Source organism: Hemiscyllium ocellatum, chromosome 12 (assembly GCF_020745735.1).
Source record: "Hemiscyllium ocellatum isolate sHemOce1 chromosome 12, sHemOce1.pat.X.cur, whole genome shotgun sequence".
Taxonomy (NCBI): Eukaryota; Metazoa; Chordata; class Chondrichthyes; order Orectolobiformes; family Hemiscylliidae; genus Hemiscyllium; species Hemiscyllium ocellatum.
Genome location: NC_083412.1, coordinates 79,257,768 through 79,278,532, shown reverse-complemented (window position 1 = coordinate 79,278,532; position 20,765 = coordinate 79,257,768). Strand labels below are relative to the sequence as shown.

General features: G+C 40.5%; 1 protein-coding gene across 1 annotated transcript; it reads left to right on the top strand.

Moving 5' to 3' along the window:
- Positions 1 to 851: 851 nt before the first annotated feature.
- LOC132820852 (chloride intracellular channel protein 4) lies at positions 852 to 20,406 on the top strand. Its single transcript, XM_060833197.1, has 5 exons — positions 852 to 922; positions 4,704 to 4,829; positions 15,597 to 15,703; positions 17,492 to 17,673; positions 20,245 to 20,406. The coding sequence occupies exons 1-5, from the start codon at positions 867 to 869 to the stop codon at positions 20,404 to 20,406; spliced, it is 633 nt and encodes a 210-aa protein (XP_060689180.1). The 5' UTR covers positions 852 to 866.
- The last annotated feature ends 359 nt before the right edge of the window (positions 20,407 to 20,765 follow it).

Sequence of the window (20,765 nt, the reverse complement as noted above, 5' to 3'; positions counted from 1 at the left end):
TCTACTTTGGATTCCAGCATTAGCAGGTTTTTTTGTGTCTAGGAACATAGAAAATAGGAGCAGGTATATGTCACTAGGCTCAATAAACCTGTTATGCCATTTAATATGATCACAGCCTCTCCTCCATCTCAAAGACATGTTTGTATTCTCTCCCTATACCTATTAAAGGCAGGGAAGGGATTCAAAACATTGATAGTAATTTCAATAAGAACTGGGATGTTTGATGAACAGGACTTGTTGCAAGTTAGGATATAGACAGCAGCGTTTTGTTTGAAATGAAAGGAAACATTTGCATTTCTATGACACTTTGCACTACCACAGCATGTCCCAAAGTGCCATACAGTTGACCAAATGTTTTTGAAGTGTAATCATTGCTTAAGTATTGGAAATGCAACAGTTAGTTCACTCACAGCAAGGCCCCTCAATCAAAGATAATGTTGTTGTGAGATTGCCTGAGGGAGACCTGTTGGTCAGAAGTTCTGGGGAGTGAAATATGGAGACTGGCCAGGAATCAGAGCTGGTTTTCAACAATTCCATGAGTCTTTTGCAAAATTGCCATTTCTTCTTCTGTGCATTGATCTTATTCAGCTGCACAATAGTTAATCATTAGTAATTTATAAATAAAAAGATGTCTTTTCAGTGGTACACAAAATCATTTTGGCAGAAAAGGTTCCTGCATGGTAAGAAATTTCAAGCTTTGTTCAGGCTTTTTATAAGTTCTCGATATTGTTGCAATCATTCACCTTATGAACAACTATTTCAAAAAAGGCAAAATGATTAGCGTTGACCTTTGTCAATATTGTGTTGTACAGGCTGGTGGTGACGGGGAAAGCATTGGAAACTGCCCATTCTCCCAGCGGCTCTTTATGATCCTTTGGCTAAAAGGCGTCATATTTAACGTCACAACAGTTGACCTAAAAAGGTAAAAGTTCTACAAACCTATATTTACCTTTGCTTTTGTTTTGCTAGATGGATTAAAAATTAAATGCCGTTAGAGATTAGTTGAAAATCCAAATTTGTTCCTGTGGAGATATATTGAACCTCAGCCCCTTGGAAATGGTACCATCTAAAATGATGTATTTTAGGATTAATGTAATCTTAGTTTAAAACACTTCTGCGACAGCAGATGTGCAGCTGACCACGAGTGCGCATTTCAGATTATCGCCTGTGCTCCCCGTGGTACAAATGAACACAGAGGCATGTTCAAGGAATACTTAGAAGTGTAGAATGCTGAGGAGACAACAAGGGAATAATGACTTTCAAAACTCTTCATCACTGAGATTTGATCATATTTGAGGCTGTGGAGGTCACATGACACCAGGTTATAGTCCAACAGGTTTAGTTGAAATCGCAAGCTTTTGGAATGCTGCTCCTTTTGTCAGTTGAAGGAGCGTTTGTCATAGAGTCATGGAGTCATAGAGATGTACAACACGGAAACAGACCCTTCGGCCCAATCTGTCCATGCCGACCAGATATCCCAACTCAATCTAGTCCCACCTGCCAGCACCCAGCCCATACGCCTCCAAACCCTTCCTATCCGACAAAAGAGCAGCGCTCTGAAAGCGTGTGATTTCAAATAAAACTGTTGGGCTATTACCTGAGATTGTGTGACATCTGACTTTGTCCACCCCAGTCCAACACCAGCACCTCCACATCGAGGCTACTGAAGACCATCTATTGTTTTGGTATTGAAAAGTCATGCTAAACCGTTATCAAATCATGCTTAAATGAGGGGAGGCAATATCCTAGTGGTGTTATCGCTTGCTTTATTAATCCAGAGACTAGATAATGTCTTTGGCTCCTTGGTTCAACTCCTGCCACAGCAGATGGTAGAATTAAAATTCAATAAATATAACTAGAAATTAAGAGTCTAATGATGGCTATGAGTTTACTTTACTAATATTCTTGAAACTGCCATGCTTACCTGGTCTGGCCTACATGTGACTCCAGACCCACAGCAATGTGGATGACTCTCAACTGCCCTCTGGACAATTAGGGATGGACAATGAATGCTGGCCTAGCCAGCAATACCTTCATCCCATGAATGAATAAAAAAAAGTATAATGCACTGTTCTGGTTTCCTTAACACATGAAAGGATATGGAGGAACTGAGGGAATCATGGAAATATTTACAAGAATAATACCAGAAATGTGTGGAGTTGGAAATGATTGACAGGCTGTCTTCTGTTGTATTGAAAATAGAATACTAGTGGTGATTTCATTGAAGTTTTTAAAATTATGAAATGTTTTGTGAATTGGATGCATGCATAATACTACCGCTTATGCAGAAGAGGTTGTCAATACATTCGAGCAGGAATTCAGAAGAAATTATCTCCACTCAAAGAGTGTTGTTAGGGACTGGTAGCGTTTTTGTTTAAAATAGAGGATCCTAGTTACCTATCAAGAGAATAAAGCCACAAGATTCCACAGTTTTGCACAAAGTAATCACCATAATAATGTTAGAATAGCAAAACTATCTCCAATATACGTACAACTCATACTCTAACATTCAGAGTTAATGTTAGGTAAATATGCGTCACAGATGATCAATTGAAGATGTGCTCAAAACAAATCCCACAGATATTTCAACAATCCATCCAATGAAACTATGGGTCACCAGTTTTATTGAAATGTTCTCACCTTTCCAAGGGATATCTCACCTTCACAAGGGATTTAAAGTCTTCATTTCTGAAAATTCCAAACTCAAAAGCCATTTCTTCATATAGATTGTCTCAATGATTGCTCCCAATCTGATATTTCAAACTTTTCTCAGGAGTGTGATTCCACTGGATTTCTGAGATTGCAATCCAGTGTGTACTAGTGGACATGCTCCCAACTCTTTTGCTGACAACTAAGCTGAGCCGTGAATTTCTCCAGCTCCAAATGTTCACAGCTGCACCGAGCAAATATTGCTTGTGGACTTCTTTCACCCACACTCTCCGTTGCACTGAACAATTGATGATTCTCAGGGTTTTTTTTAAGCCTGGCTGGATGAATGCCAGTGCTTTTCCTGAGACTAAACCCTAATTTCTAGCCACATTTACTGACTTTCAGGCTACCTGATCCCTAATTGCTCAGACCGTGATGCAGCAGCAGATTTATAGAATAAGATCTCCTCTTCCTGCTAACAATCCCCTACCTGCCGAACCTTTCACCTGGCGGAACTTTTGTGATTATGATGGTCCCGTGGTCTGATTTTTGTGCCAATCCAGATCCTGTGCTTGCACTTTGTTCATTCCTCAACCCTGCAGATGCTGCCCTGGAGAGGAAGTTGGCCAAACCCTTTAGATGTTTTAAACAATGATATCGAACATATGCAGCCTGAGATGCACTGCTCTGCGCCTGTGCTGAAACTCTGGGGGACCATAGTCCTCACCCTTTCCCAGAGGAATCCGCATCTGAAAATCAGGTAGTTTAATTTTGTAACAGTGGTAAGAATGTGTAAATTGCATCCTCAGGATATGATTGAAGCAAATAGTATAGGTAGATTTCAGGGGAAGCTGGGCAAGCATTTGAGGGAGAAAGAAACAGATAGTTATGATGGTTGATTTAGATGAGAAAATATAACAGCAGGCTTGAGTGGACAGGCTGGACCAATTGGCCTGCAAAACGCAAACAAGGTGGATCCTACATGTGATTCCAGACCCATAGCAATGTGGATGACTCTCAACTGCCCTCTGGACAATTTGCCAAACAATGTAAAATAAAATTCTTTTCATGGGATTCTCTGGCTTGGCCAGCATTTATTGCCCATTTGTTTAGCCCAGAGTCAACTACCTTGCTATGGCACTGGAGTCACATGTACGCCAGATCAGATATGAAAGGCAGATTTCCTTCTCCATATGATATTAATGAACTGGATGTGTTTTTGCAGTAATGATTACTGTAAATCCTACCATTAGAACCAAATTTTCATTCCAGATTTTCACTGAGTTCGAATTGACCGTCTGTGCTTTCCTTCCGCTTGCGCACAACATGTTTTGCACTGATGGCATTATTCCTGAGAAGAACTTTGAACAATTGAATTGTACACAAATCACTTCTCACATCTCAGTCATTTAATGTTACTTTAAATCCTACGTTATGTGTAGTCTACATGAGATTCATATCTTTTGAATTATTGAATCATTTGTAATTTGTTTAGAGCAGAAATGGTGTTGAATTTTAGGGAAGACCACACATTATTGTACTTTGAATGTATGCCCGTGCTGCCTTTCAGATTTTGACAGTTTTCATTGCACATTTTAGGCACCTATTTTGAAAGCTTGAGTTACATAAACAGAGATAAGTTGTCACTAGCATGCTTCTGCAGTACCTTGTTATATGGCAGCCTGCTTGCAAAGGATAGTAGTGACATCTAGTGACTAGAATTTTTTTAAATGAAGTTATTTTGTGACTGGAATCTTGTCAGCTGTGTATTTGTTCTCCAGTTATTCCTCCACACTTTTCATTCAACTTTATCTTTTTTCCACTGCCTCTTTAACATTCAACAGTTTCTCTTCCTTTAATATTTCGTTATTAATTCTGTGAAATACTGTGGGCAATTGTACTATGTTAAAGCCTCATCATTTTTGGGAAGATTGGATTTACATTGCGCAAATTTCCTTGTGGCATTCAATTGCAGCAGTAGTTTTTAATTTTAAAGTATAAAAGTATAAAAATAAGAAGGTCCTTTAACTCTTGCCTTGACTTTATCCATACAGGAAGCCTGCCGACTTACAAAATCTGGCGCCTGGCACAAACCCTCCATTTCTGACCTTCAATGGGGAAGTCAAAACAGATGTGAACAAGATAGAAGAATTTCTAGAAGACAAATTGGTACCACCAAGGTATGTTTTTGTATGACTGTGCAGACAATCAATAAAAGTGGCAGAATATTCAATGACATTTAACTAGATAGTCAAGAAAAGTCCCTCGGGGATCCAAGATGGTGGCGACCCAGCAAGTCTGAGTCTATAGTGCTCTTCCCAAGACATGGGTAAAGTGGGTCACCCACCCTCACCACACTCACCAAATCATTCATAATAGCTGTTAAATTTAAATAGTTGCTTAGTATTACATTTAAATAGTCTAATATTTAGTGAAAAATGACCAAAGGGAAGGGAGCCCGCAGCTCTCAACAAGCAGGACCCCCTCCCCCACCCTCCCCCTCTTCAGCTGCAGCAGAGGCGTCCACAGCCGCCCCGGGGGACTTACCGACGGTAACAAGCCTTGTGGAGATGATCACCAAGCTGGACGTGAAGATCGATGCCTTTATCGAAGAGTCCCGAAATCGTTGAGAATCACTCTCGGCCGCGCTGCAGAAGCACGGCCGAGACACCCAGGAACTTGAGCGCCGAGTCGGAGGGCGGAGTTAAAGGCCACGACCTCCGAGACTGCAGCTCAATCGGCCGCGGATCAGGTCCGGACTCTCGAACAGCGAGTCCGGGCCTTAGAAAATCATATTGATGACCTCGATAATGGAGGTTGTCAAAAAAATATTCGTTTGCTGGGCCTTCCCGAACGGGAAGAGGAAGGCCAGCTTGCAGCATTCCTGGAGCAGTGGCTGCCACAGCTTTTAAATCTGCATGCTGGATCAGGCCAGGTAAGGGTGGAATGGGCCTACCGGGTCACAATACGTGGGCCTGGCTAGAACCAGCGCCCACGCCAGGTCCTGTTCCAGCTGCAGAGCTATAGGGAGAGGCAGATGCTCCTAGAAGCCTCTAGAAATCTTGGAAAAGATCCCCAAGCCATGATCTATAAAGGATCCAAGATCATGCTATTCCAGGACTTTTCCCCAGCTCTGGTCCGAAAGAGGAAGGCATTCGATGAGGTGAAGAAGCGTTTAAGGGACTTAAATACTCAGTACTCCTTACGCTATCCAGCGACGCTACGCTTTAACCACGAAGGATCCATATATAACTTCGGTTCACCAGAGAAGGCTAAGGAATTCTTGGACTCTCTTAGATAAACTGTAAGAGATAGTGGATGTTGGTTTGCCTTTTCCCCCACTTTGGTCTATATAACCCCCCTTTTTTTGTCTCTCTTTTTTCTTACCTTATTATTTATATATTATCATGGGGGGCGGGGAGAGGGATTTGATTCCCCCCCCCGCTTGGGGTTGATTTCTTTTATAACTTTGTGTATATATGTGGGTATGTATGTATGTATATGTATGTTGGGGCGTTTGGTTAATGTTGGTGGGGAGAGGTGGTTACCTTATTCTATTTTACCTCTGTCTTTAGGAGCGGGGTTATTTCTCCCCTGTTACTTTGTATTATTATATTTAATTATTACTTGTTGAGATTGTAATTTTATAGTTATATATTTATATATGGTATTAACATTCCCAACTATATCCAGGTGTTGGTGTGAGCGGGGGTAGGGTGCTCACTGTTAACTCTAGCTTTGTATTATATTTGAATTTTCCTCATTTTATTGAGGAGCACCTGGGTCAAGGGTGGGGCATTGGTTGGGAGAGGATAAGATGGACTTTTGGAGAGGAAGTGACACTCCCTGGGAACAAGGGGGAAAATCTCCAATTAGGTACGTTTTATATTTTTTTTATTTAGAAATAGTTTTTTATTATACTGTTGTGAGTGTATTAGAGAGCCTTTATTTTTGTAAATTTTATATGCTCTATGCTCGGGATGTTCCAGATAGGGTTTCCCCTCCCGAGGGGTCTCGGATTTGCCCAGATGATTATGGTTGATCAGTCGGTTAAGTGGTGCACCTGGAATGTCAAGGGGAGTAATTCACCAGTCAAAAGGAAGAAAATATTATCAAATCTTCAGAAAGAAAGAGTTGATATAGCTCTCCTACAGGAGACACACCTGTCGGATAAAGAACACTTAAAATTACGACAGGGTGGATTTGATCAGGCCTTTTTTTCTTCTTTTAGCTCAAAAAGTAGGGGAGTTGTTATTCTTGTTCGGAAGAATTTCCCTTTCAAAATCCTAAATAAGATAAAAGACGAATCTGGACGATATATTTTGATTAAAGCCCTCATAAATGGAGAGGAATATGGGATTTTAAATTTGTACTGCCCCCCGACACACCCCTTTAAATTTATAACGGAAGCTTTTTCAAAACTGATGGCCTTTGGTGCCCGTCATACAATTATAGGGGGAGACTTTAATTGTATTATGGATCCAGAAATAGATAGGATTCCCAAGAGTGCTGCCGGAGTATCTCTCAGATCTAGACAACTGGCGGATCTGAATAAAGAATTAGGATTGGTAGATGTATGGAGATGTCTTCATCCACAGGGCAGAGATTTTTCTTTCTAATCTAATCCACATAAATGTCATACTAGAATTGATATGTTTTTTGCCCCCTCGATTTTTAAAAATTCTATATCATCCTGTAAAATAGGTACTATAGCAATTTCCGACCACGCTGCTGTATATATGGAAACTAAGGCTAGGAACAATGGGATATCCGCTCGGCATTGGCGTATGGACCCCTTCCTCATAAAAGATAGTAAATTTGTAAAGTACTTCTCCCAAGAATTTAAAACTTTTTTAGAAATTAATTCAGGAACGACTAGCAACCCATCAATGATGTGGGAGACCATCAAAGCTTATGCACGAGGTTTGATCATTACCTACTCAGCGACCCAGAAAAAATTGAAGGGAGAACAACAGCGTCTGCTCGAAGCTCGCTTAAAAGCAGCTGAAACAGCATACGCTGATAGACCTTCTATTATAAAATTGCAAAAGATTACGGCTCTTAGGACAGCTCTAAACACTACGCTTACTCAAACGGCTAAGAGGGAAATATTATTTGCAAAACAAAGGTTATATGAATATGGCGACAAACCGGGTAGATACTTAGCATTTCTTGCAAAGGAAAAGAAGGCCCCTCAGACTATTACGTCTATCAAGGAAAGTACAGGTACTTTGACTCATGATCATAAAAAGATTAATGCGATCTTTAGAGAATTTTATTCTGAGTTATATAAATCGCAGGATTGTGAAGATAGGACTAGGAGGATGCAGTCATTTTAAAAAAATTTGACCTTTCCGGGCTTGACTCCGGAACAGGTATCGGTCCTAAATGCACCTCTAACAATCCAAGAAATACTTGATGCAATTAGGCAACTCCAGAGCGGAAAGGCACCGGGCCCAGATGGTTTTCAAGCTGAATTCTATAAAGAATTTACAGAAATATTGGCTGATCCACTTATGGACATGCATAACTATGCATATAGTCAGGGCTGTCTCCCGCCTTCGCTGAAAGAGGCAAATATCTCTCTTATCCTTAAAAAAAGAAAAGATCCAGAAGACTGTACATCATATAGACTAATATCCTTGCTAAATGTAGATTTTAAAATCCTCTCTAAAATGTTAGCACTGAGACTAGAGAGGGTACTGCCACATATTATAAAGGAGGATCAGACGGGATTTATTAAGGGCCGTAGATCATCCAATAATATTAGAAGGGTTTTGAATATGATTCAAGCCTGTCATCAAGGAAAGATACCAGGAGTAGTAGTTTCATTAGATGCAGAAAAGGCATTCGACAGGGTTGAATGGTCATATTTGTTTTACACATTGGAAAGGTTTGGCGTTGGACAGGTGTTCACGAAATGGGTCTCAACATTGTATAGTGATCCCAAAGCAGTTGTGGTTACCAATGGATTAGGTTCGGATAGCTTCAGTGTGGGTAGGGGCTGCCGTCAAGGATGTCCTCTCTCGCCATTGTTATTTACGCTAATAATTGAACCACTAGCAGAAGCTATACGGACTGATCCTAATATAACGGCCCCGAGGATTGGTACAGGTAAACATAAAATTACCCTATATGCAGATGATGTTCTTTTATTCCTCAGTAATCCTCTGATGTCCGTACCTCATCTAATCCAAGTTAATAATACATTTAGTGCATTCTCAGGCTATAAAATTAATTTTTCAAAATCAGAGGCTATGCCAATGGGTGGCCTGGCTATGACACCTCACTTAGTGGACGGATCCCTTTTTCCCTTTCGTTGGTCCCTGGAGGGTTTCTTATATTTAGGTATTTTTATTACTCCAGTATTTGGTCAGTTGTATAAGGCTAATTTTGTGCAATTACTGGAAAGGATAAGGCAGGACCTCCAGCGATGGGGAGACCTTCCAATTTCCTGGTTGGGTAGAATAGCACTAATTAAAATGAGTGTTCTGCCCCGTCTCCTATATCCTATGAGAATGCTCCCGGTGATGCTGCCGAGGATGGCTCTACGTAAATTATATGGCTGGCTGGGTTCCTTTATTTGGAATCATAGACAGCCCCTCATTAAGCTGAAGAAGCTACAGCTTCCACAGGCAAGGGGAGGACTGGACTTCCCAGACCTTAGGAAATATCAGTTAAGTTCCCTATTAAGTTACATAGCTAATTGGGTCTTGTCTGATCCACAATCAATCTGGCTGGACATCGAGGCCTCTCAAGTAAAATACCCACTTATTAACCTCTTATTTTCAGATAAGAGGAAAATCATTACAGATCACTGTAAAAACCCCATAATACTAAACACAATTAAGGCTTGGAATATAATGCGGCAAAATGAGGGTAATTTACATAAATCATCCCCCTATGCACCAATAGTAGGAGCATGGGGATTCCAACCGGGGTTTACAGATGCCACTTTTAAACTCTGGAGATCCAGGGGTATCTCATGTTTAGGGAACCTATTTAAAGATGGGGTCCTGATGTCTTTTGAACAGCTACGTCAGAAATTCGGATTACCTAATGGAGACCTCTTTCGATACTTCCAAATTCGAGATTATATACAGAAGAAGACTACGTTATTAGATAGTCTTTATAAATCAGATAGAGAATGTAATGTCCTACGACCAGTGGCGGTATACTCCGTCAGCACTATTTATCATTTACTACATGATGAAGTATTGGGAGATATGGACAATTTGCTTAAAACATAGGATCAGGATTTGGGACTAGAAATATCTATAGAAATGTGGAATGATATTTGGGAAAATGCTAGAAGAATTACTATCTGTAACAGAACCCAGGCTATCCAGCTGAAGATACTTCATAGGGCCCATATAGCACCTGCTCGATTGGCAAAATTTAAGGCAGGAGCATGTCCAATGTGTCCCAAATGCAAAATAGAGGTGGGCACTCTTGTACATTGCCTATGGACTTGTCATAAGATCTGTAGATATTGGACTAAAGTAGCAAGTACCCTGACAGAAATTTTAGAAACGGAAATTAGAGTGGCCCCTATATCTCTCCTTTTGGGCTTTTCGAACTTTCCCTCCCTGGATATGCACGGGAAGAGACTGTTTTCTATTCTCTCTTTCTGTGCAAGGAAAAATATTTTGGTGAACTGGGTGGCTGAGGGCCCCCCTGGACTTTCAAATTGGCACAGATTAATTATGGAATATATTCCCCTTGACTTCCTGACAAGTATGGTGCACTGAAAGACTGAATTATTTTATAAAATATGGCAGCCCTTCTCAAATTACATAAATGCAGATATTTCGGCCATCCTAACAAGGGCTTTTATTTAATGGAGATTACAAACCTGGCTGCTCCGGGGCCCCTTGGGAGAGGAATCCCGCACGAATACGGGTTTTATTACATTTGATGTTAATACATTCTGAGCATGTAAGAGACTTAAGTATACACTCTGGTTAGTTGTAGGTTAGATTAGTAGAAAGTTGAATTTTGTTTTTTTTTCTATTTTGGTTTTTTTTTCCTTTGTTAAATTTTGATTATTGTATATTTGATTTAATTGTATATCAATGTTTGTATTTGAGAGTTTTGTTTATTTTTGTAAACTTGTAAAAATGTTAAATTTCTAATAAAAATATCTTAAAAAAAAGAAAAGTCCCTCAGCCCGATTTAGTGAAGCTTATTTATAATACATTAAGGCCTGAATCTTCAGATATGGATTGGAATCCCTATTTCTGACCCAGATTGGATTACATGTTGCCCACTTACCTTTGGTGCAATTTTTCAGTCAGATATCTGGGCAAGGGACCTTCACAGCCAAAGCACTGTAGATGGTTGGGGGTCTACAACCATTGTCATAGGTTCAGGATACAGGTAAGGCTGTTTTGGACTCAGATGAAGAAACATTTCTTCAAAGAATAGTGCACCTCTGGAAGTGAGATAACGAGAATCCAGAAAAAGTATATTCCTGTCAGGGTGAAAGGAAAGGGTGATAGGTGTAGGGAATGCTGGGTGACTAAAGAAATTGAGGGTTTGGTTAAGGAAAAGAAGGAAGCATATGTAAGGAATAGACAGAATAGATCGAGTGAATCCTTAGAAGAGTATAAAGGAAGTAGGAGTATACTTAAGAGGGAAATCAGGAGGGCAAAAAGGGGACATGAGATAGCTTTGGCAAATAGAATTAAGGAGAATCCACGGGGGTTTTACAAATACATTAAGGACAAAAGGGTAACTAGGGAGAAAATAGAGCCCTTGAAAGATCAGCAAGGTAGCCTTTGTGTGGAGCCGCAGAAGATGGGGGAAATACTGAATGAGTATTTTGCATCAGTATTTACTGTGGAAAAGGATATGAAAGATAAAGACTGTAGGGAAATAGATAGTGACATCTTACAAAATGTCCATATTACAGAGTGGAAGTGCTGGATGTCTTGAAACGGGTAAAGGTGGATAAATCCCCAGGACCTGATCAGGTATACCCGAGAACTCTGTGGGAAGCTAGAGAAGTGATTGCTGGGCCTCTTGCTGAGATATTTGTATCATTAATAGTTACAGGTGAGGTGCCGGAAGACTGGAGGTGGGCTAACGTGGTGCCACTGTTTAAGAAGGGTGGTAAGGACAAGCCAGGGAACTGTAGACCAGTGAGCCTGATGTCAGTGATGAGAAGTTGTTGAAGAAAATCCTGAGGGGCAGGATGTACAAGCATTTGGAAAGGCAAGAACTGATTAGGGATAGTCAACATGGCTGTTTGCGTAGGAAATCATGTCTCACAACCTTGATTAAGTTTTTTGAGGAAGTAAGAAAGAGGATTGATGAGGGCAGAGCGGTAGATGTGATCTATATGGACTTCAGAAAGGCATTCAACAAGGTTCTGCATGGGAGACTGATTAGCAAGGTTGGATCTCATGGAATACAGGGAGAACTAGCCATTTGGATACAGAACTGGCTCAAAGGTAGAAGACAGAGGGTGCTGGTGGAGGGTTGTTTTTCAGACTGGAGGCCTGTGACCAGTGGAGTGCCACAAGGATCGGTGCTGGGTCCTCTACTTTTTGTCATTTACATAAATGATTTGGATGCGAGCATAAGAGGTACAGTTAGTAAGTTTGCAGATGACACCAAAATTGGAAGTATAGTGGACAGCGAAGAGGGTTACCTCAGATTACAACAGGTTCTTGACCAGATGGGCCAATGGGCTGAGAAGTGGCAGATGGAGTTTCATTCAGATAAGAGCGAGGTGCTGCATTTTGGGAAAGCAAATCTTAGCAGGACTTATAAACTTAATGATAAGGTCCCAGGGAGTGTTGCTGAGCAAAGAGACCTTGGAGTGCAGGTTCATAGCTCCTTGAAAGTGGAGTCACAGGTAGATAGGATAGTGAAGAAGGCATTTGGTATGTTTTCCTTTATTGGTCAGAGTATTGAGTACAGGAGTTGGGACGTCATGATGCAGCTGTACAGGACGTTGGTTAGGCCACTGTTGGAATATTGCATGCAGTTCTGGTTTCCTTCCTATCGGAAAGATGTTGTGAAACTTGAAAGGGTTCAGAAAAGATTGACAAGGATGTTGCCAGAGTTGGAGGATTTGAACTATAGGAAGAGGCTGAACAGGCTGGGGCTGTTTTCCCTGGAGCATCAGAGGCTGAGGCTGAGCATAGAGGTTTGCAAAGTTATGAGGGGTATTGATAGGGTAAATAGGCAAAGTCTTTTCCCTGGGGTTGGGGAGTCCAGAACTAGACGGCATAGGTTTAGGGTGAGAGGGGAATGATATAAAAGAGACCCAAGGGGCAACTTTTTCACACAGAGGGTGGTACGGGTATGGAATGAGCTGCCAGAGGAAGTGGTAGAGGCTGGTACAATTGCAGCATTTAAGAGGCATTTGGATGGGTATATGAATAGGAAGGGTTTGGAAAGATATGGGTCGGTGGGACTAGATTGGGTTGGGATATCTGGTCGGCATGGACGAGTTGGACCGAAGGGTCTGTTTCCATGCTGTACATCTCTATGAATCTATTTGCTGTCAGAGAAAGCTGTGGAGGCCAACTCATTGAATATATGCAAGAAATATTTAGATAAGCTTTAACTTTCAGGCAGAGGGCCGGGAATGATGGGCAGTTTTTGTTATCCAGGATTTAGAACAAGTTTTAATTTCTCTAAGTTTCCCTAGGTAATTGTTCCAGCAAATGAGGTAGAACTCTCCACCTTCTCTGGCTGTATTCCGGGACTGGAGAATTTTTCAAAGTGTTCCACTCAAAGGGTAATTGCCCATCGGACATTTCAACATTCCAGGCAATTCTCATGGAGTCAGTTGCGATGCAACTTGTATGGAGGTTATTGTGGAAGTAATGTATTTAGCTTAGTGTTGCGATGTGTGCTAGGGATCATGTTACAGGGCTCCAGTAACAGATAATGGTAATGCATTGTGATAGGTTAGTTAAATCACTGGGAGCTAATGCTGAAGAAGATGGTGTTGTAATATGACAGGTTAGGTTTGATGGAGGGAACCAGTGTGGCAGATGATTAGATTCCCTACAGTGTGGAAATAGACCCTTTGGCCCAACCAGTCCACACCGACCTTCAGAAGAGTAACCCACCCAGACCCATTTCCACTCTGACTAATGCACCTAACACTATGGGCAATTTAGCATGGCCAATTCACCTGACTTGCACATCTTTGGACTGTGGGAGGAAACCCATGCAGACACAGGGAGAATGTGCAAACTCCACACAGGCTGGAATCGAACCTGGGACCCTGGTGCTATGAGCTACTGTGCTGCCCATCTGTGCCATGATTAGTTTAGAAAGACAAGCAAGCCAGCATGATTGGCTATGCTATTATCTGATAAGCACGAGACCAACAATTTGACATTTTTATGGCTGCCGCAGCTTTAATTTTGCAAGATTAAAGTTTAATTTTGTGAAGGATTTTCTGCGTCTCCTGGTAATTTTCTATAGAACATTGAGTGATTATTCCACCACACTTGTGTCCAATCCTTATATGTAACTCCAATCTACATTTCGGCAATAGCTGTCTACCGAAACAATTAGGTCTAATTGTTTGAAGCATAACAAAAGTCATTCTTATATTAAGTCCTAAAGGGGCAAAATTTTGCTCAACTACGAGTATCCAGCCTGGTTTCTGCTTGCTTCAGCTCACCATGTTATACCCCTCAGTTGCTGGAAGTACATGCCACTAATGATACTGAGAAAACAACGAGGGCTAACGATCTGTCTCCTCGACCAGTTAATGTGAAGGATTGGGAAGAGAACAATGGAAAAAAATGAATTGGAATCAAACGATATACAGAAAGAAAGATTGGGTAGACAAGATCAGGTATTTAGTAATGTATAATTTGGAGTTTGTTCCAGTCAAATGAGGAGGGTGTTGCTGGTAAGGCCAGCATTTATTTCCCTTCCCTAATCGCCCTTGAGCTGAATGGTTCACTCAGCTCTTTCAGACAGCGATTATGAGTCAACCACATTGCTGTGAATCTGGAGTCACATGTAAGGATAGCAGTTTCCTTTCCTCAGGGGACATTAGTGAACCAGATGGGTTTTCCCAATACAGTCATCATTAGATTTAGGCCTTTTTAAAATTATCAGACCATTCCAGAACATTACCTGGACTGACTGCTAGATTAATAGTGAAGTGATAATACCAGTAGGCCACTGCCTCCCCTTCAAAGTTGTAGAGGAGTTCATTCTTTTTATGAATAAAAGGAAAAAAAAAGGCTTTTTAAAAAATCACCACCAGAAATCTGAAATCACCTTACACCAATGTACTTCTAAAGTAAGTTCACTCTTGTATCATAGCTTACATGGTAACAGAAGAATAAATCCCACAAATAGCCGTGTAACGAACTGATAAAACTCAATGGTTTAAGTTGTACCTTTTCTGGGTCAGACAGGATCACTGACATTGCACTATCAATTATCACTTTGTTGAAAGTATGAGCTTGAATTCTCCACAGCACATTTAATTATTGAGTAAATCCAATAAGCTCTTAAAAATAGTGGAGAGGTTAAGGACAAGATGTCACTTACAGAAAGCAAATGGTAGAGAGTGGAATAATCCATGGTGTATCCCTTAATCCCCTGAAATTGCTGGTCACTTCATGCATTAATAGCAGTGTATGTCATCAGCCCAGCATTATTTTTCTAGAAAGATTTAGTCCCATGAAATCCAAGCAGTTTCTTACTGTGGTATTGATGCGGGTATGCTGTCAAATTCCCATGTTCAGTCACACTCACATTAGAGATATTCTGAGTCCCAATATAAAGATGCAGTGACCAGCATTCTGGCCCCTCATCGTTGTCCAGTGACTTCTTTGCTGGAAGTTCATTGAGTGAATGGTTATGCGTTTGGATGAAGTTCTTAACTGGTAAGTAAAAATGTTACCAAAACGTTTGTGTTTTGAAGGAAATGTAAGGACAACAATGTGTTTTTCCAGGTATCCAAAGCTTTCTGCCAGACATCCAGAATCGAATTCAGCAGGAAATGATGTATTTGCGAAGTTTTCAGCATATATTAAAAATGCTCGGAAAGATGCAAATGAAAGTAAGTAAGACGATTACAGCCACAGAGAAGAGATATTGAAGACATACTGCTTGTCCGTCAATACTTGTAAATAGGAAAATCAGCATGTGATGTTTGTAAAAGACATTTGGATAAGTATATGTTTGGAGGGATATAGGCCAAAAGCAGGCAGGTGGAACTAGTTTAGTTTGGGATTATGGTCAGCATGGACTGGTTGGACTGAAGAGTCTGTTTCCGTGCTGTATGACTCTATGATTCTGTAAAACCCCTCTCCCATCACTTATTTTTCTTTTCATTTGACTACAGCTGCTCACTTGCATCCATTATTTCTTAATTTGATAAAGAAAACCAGAGAAGTAGATTTGAAGTATGTTTTCTGTTTTGAAGGTGCTGATGCATAGAGCACATTTTTAGTTCAGGTATCCACACCCTACTCATCAGTACTACAGGAACTGGAGTGGGCCATTCAATCTCAGCAGTCAGCTTTGTCATTCTAACATGGCCAATCTGCGCCTGAATTCCATTTACCTGACATAACTCCACATCCTGTGACAGATTCCCCAACAAACATTCATTAATCTCTCTCTCTTCAAAGTCCCAATTATCTCAGGATCAATACCCTTTTGGGGGAGAGCTAGGCATTCTTGTAGATAGTCATGACTTATGTTAGATGTAAAGGAAAATACATGTGCTCTTACATTGTATGTTACGCAATGACTTTTAATTCCGACCTCAGTGGAGCAGAGCCTCTGCAAGTACTTTCTATCTGTTGGATCCAAGCAATCCTCATGTTCTCCTGGAAACATTAGAGAAAGGGTGTAAACAGTAGTAACAAACAAAGGTAGGCGAAAGGATTTCTAATTTTGCAGTCTCCCCTACTTATGTTGAAGGTTGTATTGATCCTATAGTCTAGCACCTGGCAATATACCTTCTGTCTAAAGGTGCACAGACTCTTGAAAGCCACTGGATGACCAACAACATTGATGAATTAAATTGCTTCCAACCCTTTTACACACAGTAAAAGGCATCAGTGTCCATTGTTATTGAGTGTCCTTCTAGTAAATGATATTCCTACCCTTGCTCTTTACTTCTTTGGAAAAACATTGACTTCTGCATGGAATGTGTTTGTTCTTGTTTGATTCCAATCTCATGGTTTTAGAGTATCTGGGGTTTGTGGACAGTGCCACCAAGTGGATAAAAACATCTGACAGCACTATGTCATATTTCAGTATGATTTGGACTATAACCTAGTGTTGTGTCATATTTCAATATGTTTAGAAGTACATTACTGATCACTGAATATGATGAAGTTTACTGTTCTGTCCAGCTCTGAGTAGCATCTTCCTTTGATAATATGAAACGATAAGATGCTGGGCCAGTGGGCTTGAAGTGGTATTTATTGGCTGGTGTCAGAGGACTATTGTAGTGCAGAATTAGCATTATTGGCACATGTACTGAAATGAATACAGTGAAAAGTTTACAAGTTGCCACTCATGTCACCATCTTAGATACAAAGACACCTAGGTACAGATTCTTAAGTACAAAAATATAGAGGAAGAGATGGCAGAAAATAAGCAAATAAAATTGAAGGAAAGAAAAGATGATCAAGAATGAAGGTGGTCAAGATTATTTAGGAGAAAAATAGAGAAGAAAGGAACAGAAAATCTGAAACAAGGAGGGAAGCAATTCCTTTACATTTATTTCCCAGAGATGGGGAACTCAACAGTGAGCAAGGTTCTCACTGAGTACACAGAATTTCTTTTTCTTCTTTTCTGATGCTTAACAATTACTTTTCTCTTGTTTATTTAGGTTTGGAAAAGGCTTTACTGAAATCGCTGAAAAAACTAGATGATTATTTAAACGCACCTTTACCTGAAGAAATTGATGCCAATAGCACGGAGGAAAATATTTGTTCTAATAGAAAATACCTAGATGGAGATTATTTGACCTTGGCAGATTGCAATCTCCTTCCAAAGCTTCACATTATCAAGGTTTGTTTTGATTCTAATAAATACTCCATGACTGTTGAGTGGATATATTATGATTACAACAGTCTCCAGTGAGACAGCACCATTTGTTATTTCAGAAATAAATTGAGCTTGAAATTTTTAGATAGTACAACACAGAACAAGATTATTCAACACACTTAGTCCATGTCAGTTCTTTTGAAAAGAAGTCTGGTTAATCCTGCTCTTCTGCGATTTCATGTAAGGTCTCCAAAACAAGAGGGAAACAATATAAAATTATACCATGGCATTCCATTCTTCCTGTTTTTCCATTTCTGTTCAGGTGGTGCCTCCTATAAAAGTGTTTCTGAAATGTCTTCCCTTCTTTCCCAACACAGGATTCCTCCCCCTCCTTCATGTCTGATCCATTTCAAACGCTTCTGCTCTGACCCCTTGCCATCCCTGACAGAACCACAGTAGGGTTCCCTTTGCCCTCATTTTCCACCCCACCCAGCCTCTGTGCTCAAAGGATCATCCTTCACTATTTCCGACACCTCCAGCAGAATGTCACTCCCAAACGCATCTTACAATCCCAACAGTGCAGAAAGAGGCCATTCGGCCCATCGAATTTGCACCAACCCTCTGAAGAGCATCACAACCAGACCCCCCCTCCCCATCCCATACCTGTAACATTGCAGTTACCATGGCCAATCCACCTAGCTGGCACACCCCTTGACATCTTGGGGCAATCTAACCTGGCCAATCCACCTAACCTGCATATCTTTGGACTGTGGGAGGAAATTGGAGCATCTGTCAGAAACCACACAGACATGGGAAGAATATGCAAATTCCACACAGGCAGTCACCCAAGGCTGGAATCGAATCCAGGTCCCTGGCACCATGAGATAGTAGTGCTAATCACTGAGCCACTGTGCCATGTCTCCTGTCAACATTCAGAAGTGACTGTTCTATCTGTGACATCCTGGTCTATTCCTCTATCATTTTGAAACCATGTTGCCTTTCCTTGTCACTTTCCCAAGCAACTGTGAGAGATGAAAGACTTGTTTTTTTCACCTCCTCTGTCCTCATCACCTATGTTGTGCTTCCAGGTGAAACAGTGATTAATTTGTACTTTTTTCAAAGTGGTCTACTGTATTTGCTGCTCACAATGCAGTCTCCCTCAAGCTGGAGACACCAGACACAGAATTAGTGACTGCATGGTGCAACAGCTCTACTTAATACATGAGTATTACGTGAAGTTTCTCGTTCTTTGTCATTTTAATTCACTATCTTGCTCTCATGCTCTGATCTGTGTCCTAGGCTGTTGTCATGTTCCAGTAAAGCTTAGTACAAGGTGGAGGAACAGCACCTCAGCCTCCAGTTAGACACTTTTACATGTTCTTAAATCCTTCAGGAGCAAAATTGCGAGTAGTAACTTTAGAGCATGAACTCAGTCCTCATTTTGATCTTTTTTTTTTGCCATTTGTTGATTTTGGTATTTTTCACATTTTCACTTCCAATACATTCCATCATTCTGCCATTCATATTCACTCTGGACAAATGTTTTATATCTTTGCTATAATGGTTAGTGCATCATTTGATTTTTATTTCATCACATCTTTTATCATTTTAAATTTTTTTTGACCTCTACATTATCGCAGATATTCCCTTCTGCGTTTCGTCCCTTCTCACCTCCTCTCATCAGATCGCACTCATCACTTTTCTATCTTCCTTCAGTTCTGAAGAGCAGTCATATTCAATTCAAAATATCAGTCTTTGTTCTACTCTCCCAAATGCTTTTGAGGCAGGGGGTCATTTGTGAATTTTAAGGCTGCAATTGATAGATTTTGCTAGCTCAGAACACGAAATGTTGGCAGAACACCAATATTAGTTTGAGATGCCAAAGCACTTAAAGCAGATTAGAATGGATTGGGAACCAACAAGTGTAGAAACAGATCATCTAAGATCTAATTGAACATAGAACATAGAAAAATACAGCGCAGTCCAGGCCCTTTGGCCCTCGATGTTACAACGATCCAAACCCACCTAACCTACACTAGCCCACTATCCTCCATATGCCTACCCAATGCCCGTTTAAATGCCCATAAAGAGGGAGAGTCCACCACTGCTACTGGCAGGGCATTCTATGAACTCACGACTCACTGAGTAAAGAATCTACCCCTAACATCTGTCCTATACCTACCACCCCAACATTTAAAGCTATGCCCCCTCGTAATAGCTGACTCCATACATGGAAGTAGTGGTACAGATGTGAGGGGCTGAATGGTCTGCTCCTAACTCTATTGAATACAGCATATAAAGCTGTCATCAATGCAGTCTTGATGAAGTTGCTAAATGTAGGAATTTATTGTGCTATGGGCCCCAAATATATTGAGGAACTGCTTTAAGATATACCTAGGCACATTTTAAACTACACTTTGTTAAGTCTGCACCGCTGTCCCAGCAGTTTGGGATGTGACCTAGCTAAAAGGAATTCAATATCCCTCAGGTCATTTACATTGTAACAGCCGATTTGTTTTTGTTACGTTAAGCTGTATTGCCTGTATGTCAAGAATATAAATCAAACAAATGTTTTGTCTCTTTTCCTTTGTTTAGATTGTAGCAATGAAATACCGAAACTTTGAAATCCCAAAGGAAATGACTGGAATTTGGAGATACTTGAACAATGCTTATGAAAGAGAGGAATTTGTAAACACGTGCCCTGCGAATCGTGAGATTCAGATTGCATATTTAGATGTTGCAAAGAGAATGAAATAAGTCCATTACTGTAACTCAGAATGTATATATGACGTTTTAGGTGTCAGAGTGCAGTTTGTTACTAAATAATCAGTCAAAGTCATTCAGTTTCTAAAATGTTGAACAGTACTACACATTTTTACCCTTTGCATTTGGAAGATAATTAATGATGACCAATATGCAATAATTACGCTTAATGCTAATGTTCAGTTTATCATTTTATTGAAAAGGGGAACAATTAAGAGAGATGTAATACTGGCAGAAATACAAGTAAGAATTTGGAATGTGTAGCATTACCCTAATCAAAAATGTGCTAGTGAAAACTTAGCATCTTAGGAGCAGGACTAGGCTATCTAGCTCCTATTCTGGATCAGTGGTGC

Bases quoted from the DNA above. Each gene is read 5' to 3' on its own strand.
- LOC132820852 (XM_060833197.1), top strand. From the start codon at position 867: ATGATCCTTTGGCTAAAAGGCGTCATATTTAACGTCACAACAGTTGAC. The intron at 923-4,703 runs GTAAAAGTTCTA...TTATCCATACAG, and splicing joins ACAACAGTTGACCTAAAAAG to GAAGCCTGCCGACTTACAAA. The intron at 15,704-17,491 runs GTAAGTAAGACG...TTGTTTATTTAG, and splicing joins TCGGAAAGATGCAAATGAAA to GTTTGGAAAAGGCTTTACTG.